This window comes from Anastrepha ludens, chromosome 6, assembly GCF_028408465.1.
Source record: "Anastrepha ludens isolate Willacy chromosome 6, idAnaLude1.1, whole genome shotgun sequence".
Classification (NCBI taxonomy): Eukaryota; Metazoa; Arthropoda; class Insecta; order Diptera; family Tephritidae; genus Anastrepha; species Anastrepha ludens.
In genome coordinates this window covers 106,275,654-106,290,985 of record NC_071502.1, presented here as the reverse complement: position 1 = coordinate 106,290,985, position 15,332 = coordinate 106,275,654, and the positions used below count along the sequence as shown (strand labels likewise).

General features: G+C 33.6%; 1 protein-coding gene across 2 annotated transcripts in view; it reads left to right on the top strand.

Annotated features, from left to right (window-relative positions):
- The window catches only part of LOC128866741 (nyctalopin), a 110,156-nt gene that overhangs the window by 37,340 nt on the left and 57,484 nt on the right, over positions 1 to 15,332 (top strand). For both annotated transcript variants that reach the window (XM_054107705.1, XM_054107706.1), the window contains exons 2-3: positions 841 to 1,929; positions 8,061 to 8,221. In XM_054107705.1, coding sequence (XP_053963680.1) covers positions 919 to 1,929; positions 8,061 to 8,221 — 1,172 coding nt within the window. In that variant the 5' untranslated portion in view covers positions 841 to 918. The remainder of the gene's footprint in view (positions 1 to 840; positions 1,930 to 8,060; positions 8,222 to 15,332) is intronic.

The following is a 15,332-nucleotide window of genomic DNA, read 5'->3' as shown; positions in this document are numbered from 1 at the left end:
ATACTTATATACAAGGTGGCACAAAATTAATCACCACATCGTAAGATTTATAATTTTTGCAAATGGCGTAGTACATCAGTCATATGTGACACCTTTGAACCAGACAGCTGCATACAAAGTACAAACAGACAATTGTCTGGGGCACGTACAGGTCAAAATAAAGCTTTCTGTCACTCAAATTATTCTTTTTTTGATTTAGTAAAAAAGTTGGTGTTCATTCGAACACAAAATTGCATGATTAATTTTGCGCCACCTTGTATTATTAATTATGAGATATATTACATTATAATTTTTATTTATACAGACTCGATTTTTGTGCGGCCCTTTCATTTTGCACCACATTTTATATGCGCTATTAAGAAATATAAATAAAAATATAAAAAAAAAAAATATAAAAAAACAACTTAAGCTCTTGCTATAGGAGCTATGAAAACCGCCCAGAATTGAAAACAAAAAATTTAATTAAAAAACTAAAAATATTTATTTCGTTTTTTTTCTTTCTTTATGTTTTTGAGTTTCGTGTGAAACACTTTTTTCGGCCATAGGACAAATTTAGAGGGTAGCAATAAAAAATATTTCTTTCTTGTTTGTTTTTGTAGATATGTAATATATATATTTAAATTACAGAAGAAAAGCAAACAAAAATAGTTCTTTTCTAAGAAAATTTTATAAAAGTTTTTTTTTCTATAATTTATACACGCACCAGCTGGTTTTAAGTAAAAGTTAAACAAATTAAGCAAATAACTTTACAATTAATCGGCACTCTAGTATACGCTATGCAATACTTTCAATACGAAAATTCTATAATATTTCTATTATCATTTTCTATTATCATTACAGTTCCCAGCATGCAGCCACATTGAATTCGGCTCTAAAATAAAAAAAGTCCTCAATAAAAACTAAAAACAACAACAACAAATGAGCGCACAAAACACCTCATACGATCGCTTTCAAAGCAAATACAAATCAAACAAAATGGCCACACATGCAGCGTCCACCAGTCCAGTCAGATGGAATAAAACGAAAGCTACGAATAACACAAAACCCTTAAAATCCACAAAAACTGCACCAAACTGCACTGAACCATACCACCGAAACCGGCAGCACAGGCATCATAGAGCAACAATAGCAAAAGCTACAATGCCTTCGTATACACCTTCGACATTTCTACTACTCTGCACCCTCACATTGCTGAGTCTGCTTCCGCACGCGTACGCCTTCTGCCCCTCCAAATGCCAGTGCCTCAGTGGCGATGCCAATAGTCGGGCTTATTGCGTTGACGCCGCGCTCGAGGATGTGCCCATACAATTGAATCCCGAAACGAAATATATCAATTTGACACGAAATAAGATACGCAACCTTGAATTCACGTTGCCGTTTTACATGAAGCTGGAAGTGCTGGATCTCTCACAAAATATCATCGAGACGCTTGGCTCGAAAAATTTCGAATATCAAAAGGATATGCGTACATTGAATTTGAGTCGTAATTCGGTGAGCGCACTGCAAAAGGACGCTTTCAAGGGATTGAGCAATTTGTTGGTGCTCGATTTGAGCTACAATCGCATTGAGGTGGCGCATCCGAGTGCAATGAGTAATCTCACGTCGCTAATTAAACTCGATCTGACAAATAATAATATTGTGAGTTTGGAGGACAATTGTTTTCGCAATATGATATCCTTAGAGATTTTGATTTTCAAAAATAACCAGCTGCTGGATGTGCCGTCGAATAATTTGCAACATTTGCATGCGCTCAAATCGCTAGATTTATCTGATAATCTGGTGGAATATGTGCGCAACGATAGCTTTGATGGTTTGCGAGAGTTGATGGTGCTGACGATGAGAGGCAATGTGATCTCCGAGTTGGATTTGAGCGCCTTTGAGGGGCTGACAACGCTGAAGCATCTGGATTTGGCCGATAACAACTTGACGGTAAGTGATTTTTATGGGGTAAAACGGGTTGGAGTAGTGCATATTCTGAGAAGGAAAAACCGCAAATGAGAAATGTCTAAAAGTGGAAGGCAAAGAAGTTGTTGTAGGCATACATTTAGGCTAGCGAAATTTATAAATGTTTTCCTTTTTATCTCAGAAGTATGCAACGATTTTTTTCCTAACGAAAAATTGTACTCTGAAAAGTATGCAAGGCATGAGAGGTTTTATCATACTACAATTTTTTTATGAATATGTAGGTTTAAAACAGGGTGATTTTATGACTGTGAGATAGAATCAACCAAACAATTTTTTTTCTTGATGCTAGGAAAATTTAAAAAAAATTTTTTAATTAAAAAAGCAAAAACCTTAATCGTGCTTGTTTTGCACTAATGACGTAAAAATTAAAACAAAAAAATGTTAATCATTTTTTATTTTTATTATTACCTCGACGGAGAAAAAATTAAAAAAAATGTTAAAAAGGGAAAACCAACAATGCGTATATAATTTTCTTGGCTTTAATCCAATTCTTGGCAGCGTATCAGGATGGCCCAAACAAAAATTGTTTTGCCTCGATTCTTTAAAATTTGTTTACAGATTTAAAACTTTAAATAAAAAAAATATTTCTCCGTTCTCCATTCTCCTTTCAACACCTGGATCCGGATGCCTGACGGAGGGTTAATAAAAAATTTTCAAAATTTAAAACATTTAAAACATTTAAATATTAATTTAGTTTGTTTTTATTTGTGAATAAAATCCTCTTTTTTATAGTAGCTGGCTATTAGGATGGTCAAATAAATTTTTTTCTTTCTTTCGATGCTACAAAAATTTAACATAAACTTAAGAATTAAAATAAATGAGCTACCTGGAAGCTCATTTCATTCGGTATAATAGAAATATGTTAAATTAAGTCGAAAAAATCTGGTCAGACCCGGGTGCTCAACGGGGGCTTAATAAAAAAAATTTTCAAATTTAAATATTTATTTCGTTTGTTTTTATTTTTGGGTAAAATCCATTTTATGGTAGTAGCTGTGTATAAAAATGGCCCAATTAAAAATATTTTAATGTCTATGCTGTAAAAATTAAAAAATTTAAATTCAAATAAAATATTTGTCCAGTATTTTTATTTTGTTGTTTGCCTTGATGCTCCAAAAGCTTGAAATCATGTTAAAAATAAAAAAATACAGTATATATTTAATTTAATTTTTTGTTTTTTTTTTGGCTAAAGTAGTTTGTAGTAACAAAACAATGTACTTTCATTTTCAGTTTTTTTTCATTTTTTAACTTTTTTCTTTTTATATTTAATAACTTTTTCGCTTCTTAGAAAGCTTTAATATTTTTTCGGTGCTCGTGTAAAAACGATTGAAACTATTTTCCTTAAATAGGTTATATATTATTCCCCCAAATTAAGTGCCCCAGGGTCATCTAACTCAACCGCAAAACCACCGTCTCTCGTCCGGCGATGGCGATATGTATTGCCCCATGAATATGAACTTCTTCCACTCTTCAATTTAAATGAGTTTTACACTTTTCATAAGCTTGCCTGTTTGTGTCACAGTTCACGCCAAGTTCAAATGTTCCCAGCAGCCAATTAATTAGAGGAGATTCTATGTCAGTGACAGTTCGAATAGTAACTAACATGAAATCATATTCGAAGTATTCCTAAACAAAGCCTTATACTTGCTGCATATACATAGTTTGTCTTCTATTTGAAGCAAATTCCATTAGGTTGCGCTGTGGCACAAATACTTACTTATACTTGTATTGTGTGTTTGGTATATACCTAAATATGTATGTGCACAAGTGTACATTTTTGTGACTTTCTGGTCCTTCACTTATTCATTCGCAAAATCTACCACAATTTTTTCATTTGCCTTATTTTTCGCACTTTAAAATGCAGCGCAAATTTTTTTGCTCTATATTTTTATGAAAACAAGAAAATGTTTTTTTTTTTCAATTTATTCGCTTGCAACTAACGTAATTTAGAGGTATTTTTTCTCAAAAATAAAATTTATGACAAATAATACTTTTTTGCACTTATTTTTATTTTTGACTTTGTTTGCCTTACATTTCCAGCATCTCAGTCTATTAGTTCTGATATTTGTTCTTTTAGCTTAGACGAGCAACGTATCCTTACTACTTTGTAAATATTTATTTAGTTATGTCACATTTTTTCATATCATATTTAGTAAGTTTTTTCTAAGCTATCCGTCGTATTCAGCCACAGTGTCAGGTATACCAGATATTCTGTGAGGTATTTCACTATCTGCTCTCGAATTTGATTAAATTTTGTATTAGTTAAAATTTTTTAAGCTTTTTACAATTTTGATATTCTTGATTTTTTAAGAAGTATTTGGAATGTAAGCACAACAAAAATCGAAATATATCAAAATTTCATCCTTGAATTATAATTCAAATAATTGTCGGTCTTAAGGATGAGAAAAATTATTTTTTTTTTATAGAATTTCTTTCGTACTTTGCGTAAAAAAATTTCAAGAATATTTTTTGGTAAAACTTTTTTTTAATACTGTTTCAAATTTTATTTTAATTTTTTTTTAATTTTGTTTTAAATTTATAAAGTTTTTTTACATTTTTAAAGTTTTTTAAAATATTCTTTCGTACTTCGCGCTAAAAAATGTAAATAAAAAATCAAACAATTTTTCATCTTTTTTTTATTTCTTTTTATTTTTGGAATTGTTTTAACTATGCACAAATGAATCCTTAATGAGTAAAAAATGTACAAAATATATTTTGGTAATAATTTTTCTTTTGATACAGTTTAAAATTTTTTCTTCAAATTTTCTATTAATAAGTAAGTTTTTTCAAATTTTCTTTCGTACTTTGCGCTAAAAAATTAAAAAAATATTTTTTGGTAAATTTTTTTTTAATACTGTTAAAGTTTGTTTTAAATTTTTTTTAATTCTGCTTAAAATTTTTTAAGTTTTTTTCAATTTTCTTTCGTACTTTACGCAAATAAACTCAACCAACTTTTTGGTCATATTTTTTTTTTAATTTTTGGAAATTTTTTTAACTATCCTCAAATGAATCCATAAAAAGTTAAAATTAAAAAGAAATATTATTTTATAATATTTTCTTTTTTAATAATGATTTAAATTTTATTTAAAACTTGCTTTAATTTTTTTTCGAATTTTGTTTTTCAAGTTTGTTGTTTTCACAGTTATTTTATATTTTATATTTGGAAATCTTTTTTAACTACGCAGAAATAATCATAAAAATTTTATTTTCATATGATACCTAACTCGTTTGGAGAGAAAACATTTCAGAATCGATTTGGTTCTTAAGCCTTAGCCGTTTTAAAGTGAAAGAGGCAAAAATATTATATTTTTCCTTTAAATTTCATCAAGCGCCCAAAGCATTTTGCTCACCATCGAGCAGTTTCTTCAATACTTTTACAATACATTTCACGCAAAATTCTATTCGCTATTGAATTACAAGCCCAAATGGTTATTTCTTAAATAGACGAAGAATTATCTTTAAACTTCTTTGCACTTTATTGAAAAAAAAAATGCTTCCATTTCCATTCCAATTGATTTCCACTTACCTTGCGACCCTTCATCAGCTGCAATGTCACAACATTCGTGCGCAGTGCTCAATTCTTTTATCGCTCAACCTCAAAATGCACATCTTAACACAACCACAAAGGACTAAAGTAGTAACTGCTACAACAACTATTGCATATTCACTGCATTTATCGCGATGGCATTGCACGTACTACCTAAGCTTGACAAGTGAAATGGGCAGTACTTAATAGGTTGGTACAAGTGGAAGTGATGTGAAAGTGGAAAAATGTAAGATTGATGCATGAAACGCATGTTGTAAACGAATTTTGTAAAAAGCATAAGAATTTTTTGATAAGTTTAACATATTGAAATACTTAATGTAACATTTATTGAGGCCAATGGAGAAATTTCAAAAAAATCGTTTCATTTAAAATATGCCTAAAATATAAATAAAATATATTCAAAGCATTGATGCGAAAAAAATGTCTAGAAATTCCCACTTTCAATATTGGTACAGCCCTTCTCCCTGCGTGCCGTAACGTACTTTGAATTAGAGGTTTCTATATTTTTATAAGAAACTACGAGAATTGCATTACATTGAATCACTTATAATCCAATTTATATTCATTTTGCCAGATGCATATTTTTGTTATGCAAAAATTATAAAACCAAGACGTAGTCAATCACAGCAGCACAAATTTGTATTGGAACTGAGATGCCGAAAAGCAATTACATATGCTAATGCTCCTCGAGAGTTTTAGCAATCATCAGCTTCTTACACAATCTAGACTGCAGCTCCTGCGTCTTGACTTCCTTCATTCACCTCTTGGCACTTTGAGCACTATTTGCATAAATATAAATATATATTTGCATAGCAAATGCATTGACTCAGCTTCGTCATCATCATTGATTATGATTTGCTGAGCATCCTTACTGTGTCATTCCCACTCCGCACTAATCAAACACAAATTTCCATTTCAATCAATCAAATAATGGCATATTGCTTACTTTGCACTTACTCCAGTCAATTATTCTCGTACATACCCTGCAGTCAAACCAAATAGTACTGAACTACTTTACGACCAGTTTTCTGAGCAGCTGAAGTAGTTAGACTCTAAAATTTTTTCAGTTTAATAAGCTACTAAGGCTCTGCAACAGCGTTACACCAGTTTTTGAAGTAGCTCTTAGTAAGCATATAAAGTCTAATCCGATATGTGGCGAAAATCACCCGTTTTGGATGAGTACAAAAATAAAGTATGAATTGGTGAATAAACTAATTGGCCTCGACATCGGCATTACATTATTTAATAAAGTTGTTCACCAGAGACGCAAATCAGTTTATTAAAATCTGTGATGAAAATAAAAGGCGTACTATTTAGTGAACTAGTTCATAATGGACGTAATGCCATATAGTTCTTATCCAAAATTGCAAATATGGGTTGAGATGAAAAATCAAATAAGAATTGATAAATGTACTACTCAGCCTGTACATCGTCATCACACTAGTTAATGAAATAATACATAATAGACACAAAAAAATAGTCTCATTTGTGGCGAAAATCACCAGTTTTGGATGAGTTGAAAAATAACATATGCATTTATGAATTAACTAATTAATCTCTGCATCGGCATTACACTATTTAATAAACAAGTTCCTCAGAGGCATTTAAAATTCTACTCCAATTTGTGATAAAAGTCACTAGTTTCGGATGAGTTGGTAAAGTTAATAGAAATTCCTAAATGAATATATTAAAAACATTATAATTTTATGCATGAAAATATTATACTTACTTTTTTTATATTAAAATTTCGACTTAATATGTTTTAATTTAAAAAAAATCACACATTTGAAAAATGTTTTTATTCCGTAGCTAAATGAAAGCAGTCTATCCAAAAAAGTATTAAAAATTAAAAATAAAAAAAATAAGAAGAATAAAAATATGATTGAAGAATATTTATTTTGCATACATCTTTAATTTGACATTTTGAAACTGGTCCAATACTAGTCCCTTTCAAACTAGTGTCATTCGGACTAGTTTCACTTCTTTCATTAAATACCATGAACTCGTAACTTGGCTTTGCACTGTAGGGTGTATTCATGCATGCAGTCATACACACAATCACAGAGTAATTGCCTGCTTTATTGCGTTACTATTTATGCAAATATATTTATATTGCATACATATATGTATAAGTGCATATGTTAATGTATTTATGCAATTGCATATTCAAAATTATGCACCATCTTGCTGCTTATGGCGCCCCAGTCAAAATAATCTAGTTATTAATATATATATATCTCTCTCTATCCCCATTTCGATTTGCACTTCATTTGAACTTTATCTCGTCATATTCAAATTTTAATAGCATACACAATTACCGTAAGCCAACTGCCAAATCCAAATGCATTTTTCGATTGGCCTGCGATTGAGTTGCAGTTGGAAAATGAAAATTAAATTAAGACGTTGGCAGTGGAAGTTAGCTGCGAGTTGAAATATTTCATGCGGCATTTGGCAACACTAGCTAGAGAAATTATTACGATACTTCACATTGAATAAAAATAATAATTAGTTTTTAATTTTTTGAATAAACATTTCCTTACTTCTATTACAGATTGTGCCTACACAGCAACTTTCGAAGTTATCCAATCTCACCTACTTGTCGCTTAGCGGCAACCGGTTCAATCAGCTGCCTGCTGTAGCTTTTCTAAATCTGTTCCATTTGCGTGAATTGCATTTGAATCGTTTGGATCGTCTCAATCGCATTGATTCAAGGTAAGTCAAAATGTTGATATAAATTATTTTTGTTCTATCTACGGAACTTTTTTGGGAAAAATTATAATATTTTATTTATAAATGGTATTGGTTAAAGTGGAAAAAATGCCATATATGCGAGAGTGGGGATGGAAGAGCTAATTTGTAGAGGTCTTAATCGCATAGAAAATAGTTAAATATAAAAACTTTACATGAATCTGCAGCATATCTTTTCTTGTTTTTCAAAGCTTCGGGTTACAAAATGAAATAATAATAAATTTTTTATTATTTAATAGGACTATGAATAAGTTCGTGCGGTTTTTTTTCGAAATTTGAAACTTTATTGACGTAAAATGGTTACAAATTTAATATTCAAAATATTGTCCATCGCTTACTACTACTTTTTCCCATCTTTCTGGCAATTCACGGTTCCCCTTTGTGAAAAATTCGGTCGGTTTTGCCGCAATCCACGAATCGATCCATTTTTTGACTTCATCGTAATTACGGAAGTGCTGGTCAGCCAGGCCATGTTGCATCGATCGGAAGAGATAGTAATCGGATGGCGCAAGGTCTGGACTATACGGCGGGTGGGGTAGGACATCCCATTTGAGCGTTTCTAAGTATGTTTTGACCACTTGTGCAACATGTGGCCGAGCATTGTCATGTTGCAAAATAACTTTGTCGTGTCTATCGGCGTATTGCGGCCGTTTTTCTCGCAGTGCTCGGCTCAAACGCATCAATTGTCGTCGGTAGACATCCCCCGTAATCGTTTCATTCGGTTTCAGTAGCTCATAATACACAACACCCAGCTGGTCCCACCAGATACACAGCATAACCTTCAGGCCATGAATATTCTGCGCCGACGTCGATGTTGAAGCATGGCCAGGGTATCCATACGTTGCCCGACGTTTTGGATTGTCGTAATGGACCCACTTTTCATCGCCAGTCACAATTCGATGCAAAAAACCCTTTCTTTTGTGCCGTTGAAGCAGTTGTTCGCATGCCATAAAACGGCGTTCAACGTCTCTTGGCTTCAATTCATACGGCACCCAATGGCCTACCTTTCGGATCATTCCCATGGCTTTTAAACGTTTGGAAATGGTTGATTGATCAACTCCCAAAGTTTTTGCAACCTCTTCTTGCGTTTGAGCCGGATCTTGATCGAGCAATTCCTCCAATTCGGTATCCATGAACTTTGGCGGCGCACCCTCGCGTTCTTCGTCTTCCAAGCCAAAATCACCACTTTTAAAGCGTGCAAACCACTTCTGGCACGTTCGCTCAGATAGAGCATGCTCACCATAAACTTCCACCAAGATACGATGACTTTCGGCTGCTTTTTTCTTCATATTAATATAAAATAATGAAGAAGAATTCCCCGCAAAAACACATTATTTGGCACGAAATTCGACATTTTCAAGTGTGGTAAAAATATTGTTGTTTACGCTTCAAATAAAAAACTTATACTGACGTTTGTGCCTTACGACAGTAGCCAATGAATGTTTGGAAATGTGGATCGATGGAATAATAATCAAGTTACGCCATCTGTTGTAAAACCGCACGAACTTATTCATAGTCCTATTAATTTTTTTTTAATTGTGTTTGAAATCGCTTTGGGTTACAAAATCCGTTGCTGGGCACCTCCTCTATTTGTGGTGTGCTTCTTGATGGTTTTGCACAAAATGCTGCCTCTTACCGGACTTATGTTTCAGCATTTAAATTTTCATTCGAATTAAGAATCAACAATCATTAGAGCTGCTATGCACATCTGAGGTCATGAAAGTGGTAATAAAACCCTATTAAATGGAAGGTACAATATAGAAAAGTAAGTGACCGCCAGGCTAGGCGAAAATGTTTTTTGAGACGAAATTTAAGTATTACACGTATAGTTAGCAAATAAAATTCTCTAAAAGAAAGCTTTGGAATGAAATTCATTATGATTCTTCAGAAAGTTTCTCCATTACTTTGACTTGATTCTTTTCTGCTATTTACGATTAAAGCTGCTAAGCTAATGCATTTAATTATTATACCAAATAATTATTTATTCGCTTACATTTTTAAAGTATTCTTCCAATCTTAAATCATCTCCGTGATATGAACTTCTCTCGCGCTGTATTCAAAAACCTAAATTAATAACTATCCACCTGCCATTGCATCAATTACGACAACTTGATCCTGACTGCCCATCACTTCCTAATTCATGGGCCGTAAGCGGTGTTACCATCAGCATTCAAATGATGATATCTGCTCAATGAGCATATCAAAGCCACATTCACAGGCAGATAGGAACCATACCAGTGTAAATATGTATATATGTTTATATGTATGCACGTACGTGTGTATGTTATTATCTTACATGAATACACATACATGCGTTTAAGCACAGCATAGCAAGCAATCAAATCATGCAAATAATTCAATAACTTCTCGGGGGTGTAATTTTCATACCAAATCAGAAAAAAATCTTTTAAGGAAGTAGATAAAGTAGCTACAGTGAATACATCCAAGTCTAGCTGCCAAGTTTGCTTATATATATGTAAATAAATGAACCCTGTAAGGAAATCTGCTGATACAGGAGCTTTGAGAGTATAGTAAATTTGAAGCCAGCACCAGTTTACGCTTCCTCTGTTCTTCATATAAGCAACTGAAATAGTGACCAATAAGAATGCCTGTTAGCCTTCATAGTCGATTCTTTGAGAGGTTTGTAGATATTTAGATCGTTTGCTTCCACGCTCTTCAACGAAGGACGTAACGTGGTATAGTGCCAGTGTATATATCTGTTGTCTCTTCTCTCTTCTTCTGAGCTGTTATCTAATGGTGTTTTATTCACTGCCGCAAAGACTTAAGCAATAATAGTGTAAAGAACATGGTTTTTCTAGTTAGTCTGTCAGCAGCTTCGTGGGAGTTGAATGCGATTATGCGCCCCCCGCAAGTTAAATCTCGTGTGTCTGAGAAGATGTCTCTTTGAGTGCACTTACCGTTAGGCTGCTTGGAGTAGTTTCGCTAAATGAACACTGCACACGAATTAAGGGTTCATGCATCTGTTTGAAAGATAATCGGAAAGGTATTCATCATGTCTTTCGAGACCTTTGAATCATTTGTACAATCGATTGCTGGGTATTAGGCCGAGCTCCTCCTTCAATTAATGATGTATGTGCTGCACTTTTATGCCGCCTCCGCATGCCGGTGGTTTTTATGATGAGCTTTTTCGTGTCCGAAATACTGTCATACACGGAGACTCGAACCCGGACACTTTCGAACTATTTACTAGATGAGATTATAAAATTTTGTTACTGCAAGTGGGGTACACCTACAAAGACGCATTAAGTGAATGTTCAAAAGAAAAATATTTTATGAAATACATTAATTGTAGCGCCACCTATTGATTTAGTTTTGAGCCTGGATATTTCTTGTAGCCTTACCATTTTACATCTTGAATATGAACCGTATTGGGTTGTCAATAAATTGGTCATAAGTATCTTGACTCCAGCGCAACCTATCCAATTTTTTCTATATACCTGAAAATGGAAGCATTTGAATATCAGAGTTTGAACTCAATCTTAAAGTAGTCGACTAGTTTCTAGGCCGAAAGAGGATACCCAAACAGACTTAGTATCATTTATATTTACAAGATAAGTTTAATAATTAACTAAATCTAATCTAACTAAAGTCTCACGCAGCTACAGATATATTTACATTTATATTTATGTAAATGTATTCATTTAATTTAAATATTATTATAACATAATTTTCAGATAAAGATATTCCGATAATAAAGTTATTTCAAACAGTCACATATTTTGGGGTATATTTTGTGGAGGAAATTGGAAGCGCTGGTCCAAATAGCCGTTTCGCTATAGAAATTGCTTGAATTGGTTGAAGTTTTGGTTACTTGAAATGAGACTTTCAGATATTGACTTTTACCTTTTACTTCATATCCATCATATTTTATACCTACCATTTAAATCCTACCTGTCAGATAAAGTGAGAGATATTGAATGCTGCGCCAATAATTTTAGAGCAGGAACCCAGTTTTCCGATGATTTTTGACGCTTCGTGTCTGAAACTAAACTCATCTGAATCAGAATTGTGTTAGATTTTCGAGGCAATCTACTCTTCCAATTTGCGGTGTGCTACTTGATTTTGTTCCACAACCGGATGATCCTCCGTCTTAATGTCATCTTCGAATGGCAGTTTGTGTTTTAAGAGGAGATTTTCAGGGAAGAAATAAACACGGAAGCTTACTCTTTTAATAGCCGAGGGACGATTAATATTAGATGATACACTTTATCTGATATTTGGTGTTTTATGCTCACAGGGGAGTTCGAATCCGGAGCATATACATATAATCGGCTACTACGGCTACTTTGGCGTAAAAGAAAAAAATAGACTTTTGCCCATATTTAAGGTTATGTGGTTATAGGGGAATGAGAATTTATGGCTTTTTTTTTTGTTTTTTTTTTTGGATTGACGTAACTGCATTTCACAATAAAGCTCGTTTACTTTTAAATCCATATTCGTACTTCAACAAAATCTTGATTTGGCTATCGATGTCGTGAATTTACTCTACGGTGTCAGATGCCGATAAGGTGGGGGCCAGAGACCTGCATGGCTCACTGTTTTCTGGAGTTGTTCATACGCTAAATTTCTTGCTCACATTCAGTCAATTGAACCAAAATATTTGGTCAAGTGCAGTCAGCTCATGCAGGCGAACGCGTAGTTCAGCTCAGTCAACATCTAATGTCTTCGGCTCAAATCTAATCATTGAACAAAAAGCAGCATTGAATGAAATTAGCATCGGCATTTGCGTTCAAACGATCAAACTTGTTCAAAGAAGTAATTGTCATTATTGTAAATAGCACATGCTCGAGCAAACGAGCGTTGGCGTACAATGTACGCTGTAAATTGCGTTTCGTATTTGAAAGGATTAGTTGGTTTCAGCAATGTTTCCTTATTTACATTATTTTCTTTCGTGTTTTATTATAAGTTTTAAGAAAAAAAACAAATATGAAAATATAGTGTTTTTGCTTTAAAATTTTCCTTTTACTTTGCTATCGTTAGTTACAAGCAAAAACTCATGCGGGATCATACGTGTTCAAACCGGCTCATTTTGCTCTATAGCCCTTTTATTCTTGCTCAAAAAAATGAATGTACAGCCGAACGAGCAAATACCCGAAACGGCTGCTATGAAAACGACTGGTGATAACATCGGAGAGCTAAAACGCAGCACATGATTTGATTGAGCTGAAATGAACAATGACAATAACTTATTTGAACAAGTTCGATCGTTTGAACGCAAAGGCCTGTTTTTTTGTTCAAGCGAAGCGTATGAATGTTTTACATTGAGCCAGTGCAGTTCTCTGGTGGGGGCCCATATAATCGCTCTTTAGCGAACTGAAACCAGTATCATAAAACATTAGTTGTCAGATCTAACTCACGCGGCGACAGATCCTTTTTTGGTGTATATGTATTCTTCTGATTTGACATTCTTGTGACTGGACCAAATCGTACCAGTTTGGAACTAGACATTTTTTCACTAGTTTAGGTTTTCATTGCAAGTCAGATTCGTATATATGTATTTGTCTATATATACAAATAGGCAAGTATAAATGTCGCTATTTTGTATGACAGCAACCAAATGTGTTATTGGCAAGTGTTTACAAATTAATATGCGTTTGCCTGCCCAAGCAGCTACGAATGCCTTGAACTCTAACTGTACTTGGTAGTTGTGAACTTATATGCTTAAATGTACATATGTATGTATGTACATACGAGTTTATCTTTGGCTTCTATCATGCGAATATACACACATACCCATACCCACACATGCAGGTTATGCGGGATTTGCCTGCATTTGATCTGATGCCTTGCCACGCTTTGATATGACAGACATTTTGTCTTCACTTGTCTCCTCCTACAGAAAGCGTTTGTGTGCAGCCAAATCGTACTGAGCATAATTTCTGCTGCGCGAATTGACGCATCCCAAGTTGATTTGCGATTAAGTCATGTGTGTGATTGTTTGTCTACGTTTGCCACAGAAGCAGCTGGCTCTTACTACTTAGCTCTTATGCTCAAACACGCACCTACATACATATACTCGTACATAGATATGCATATGATAGTCCTCTAACTGTTTATGGTTCACTTATTCACTCGTCTACTTTTCGTCTGCCAGCTGTCTATTTGGCTGCGTCCCCGTAGTCCTTATGTGAATTTCCTCTACAAATCTTTGTCATCCTTGCCAACAACATTGACATTCAGCGCGTTCGGTTCGGTTCAATGTGTTTCAATGCTTGTTTGCGCCTCAGCGCGATTAGATGTGTGAATGAGTCTAGCTATCGCGTGCTATATGCGGTGGAATATTTCATTTTCCGTTTCGTCTGATGATAGCTACGTATACGTAGGTTAAATATCCTCTTGGGTAATATTAGACTGTATAGCAATAATATTACATTACGGCTGCTAGTAGTCAGCTGTCAATACTGATGCGCTTATGAAAGGTTACATAACATATTTGGTATGTTTTATTATTGACAACTGAAAGGCTTTATTGGAGTATTGGGGAATGGGGACGAGGGAATGAGTAGGAAAGGAAGCGTTGGTTGGTAAGTTCAAAATAATTTGTTTGTAGAAGTTTAGGCACACTAAATTTGTGGCTATGTTAACATTTTATTTTATTACGAGCTGAGCTAAAAATTACTGAGGTCACTAAGACAGATTTATAAAAATGTATACTTTCTTAATTCAAAATTTTTCTGCAATTTATTTTAAATTATTTTTGCTATAACATGAAATAAGGTAACGAAAAAATATGTGCCTCTATATACATCGCTAACGGAAAAGATGTCCAGACAATAGTAGAAACTTAAAGATAATATTATTTAAATAATTTCTGATTAATTTGGTTACGTGACATGATGTCCTAAGCTTAATCAATTTCGAAAAATACGATTTTAAGAATCATTATAAAAAAATTTTGATGGACGTGCAACCTTTGGTTTTAAAATATTTGCTCAACGGTCCGATCATTTTTCTGTTAAAAGTTAAAGGGTATACCAATTAATAAAAATCATCAATGTGAACCAGTAGAGAACCAACCGCGGAGAGTTAAAAGTGGTTGGTTGATAAGTTTCTA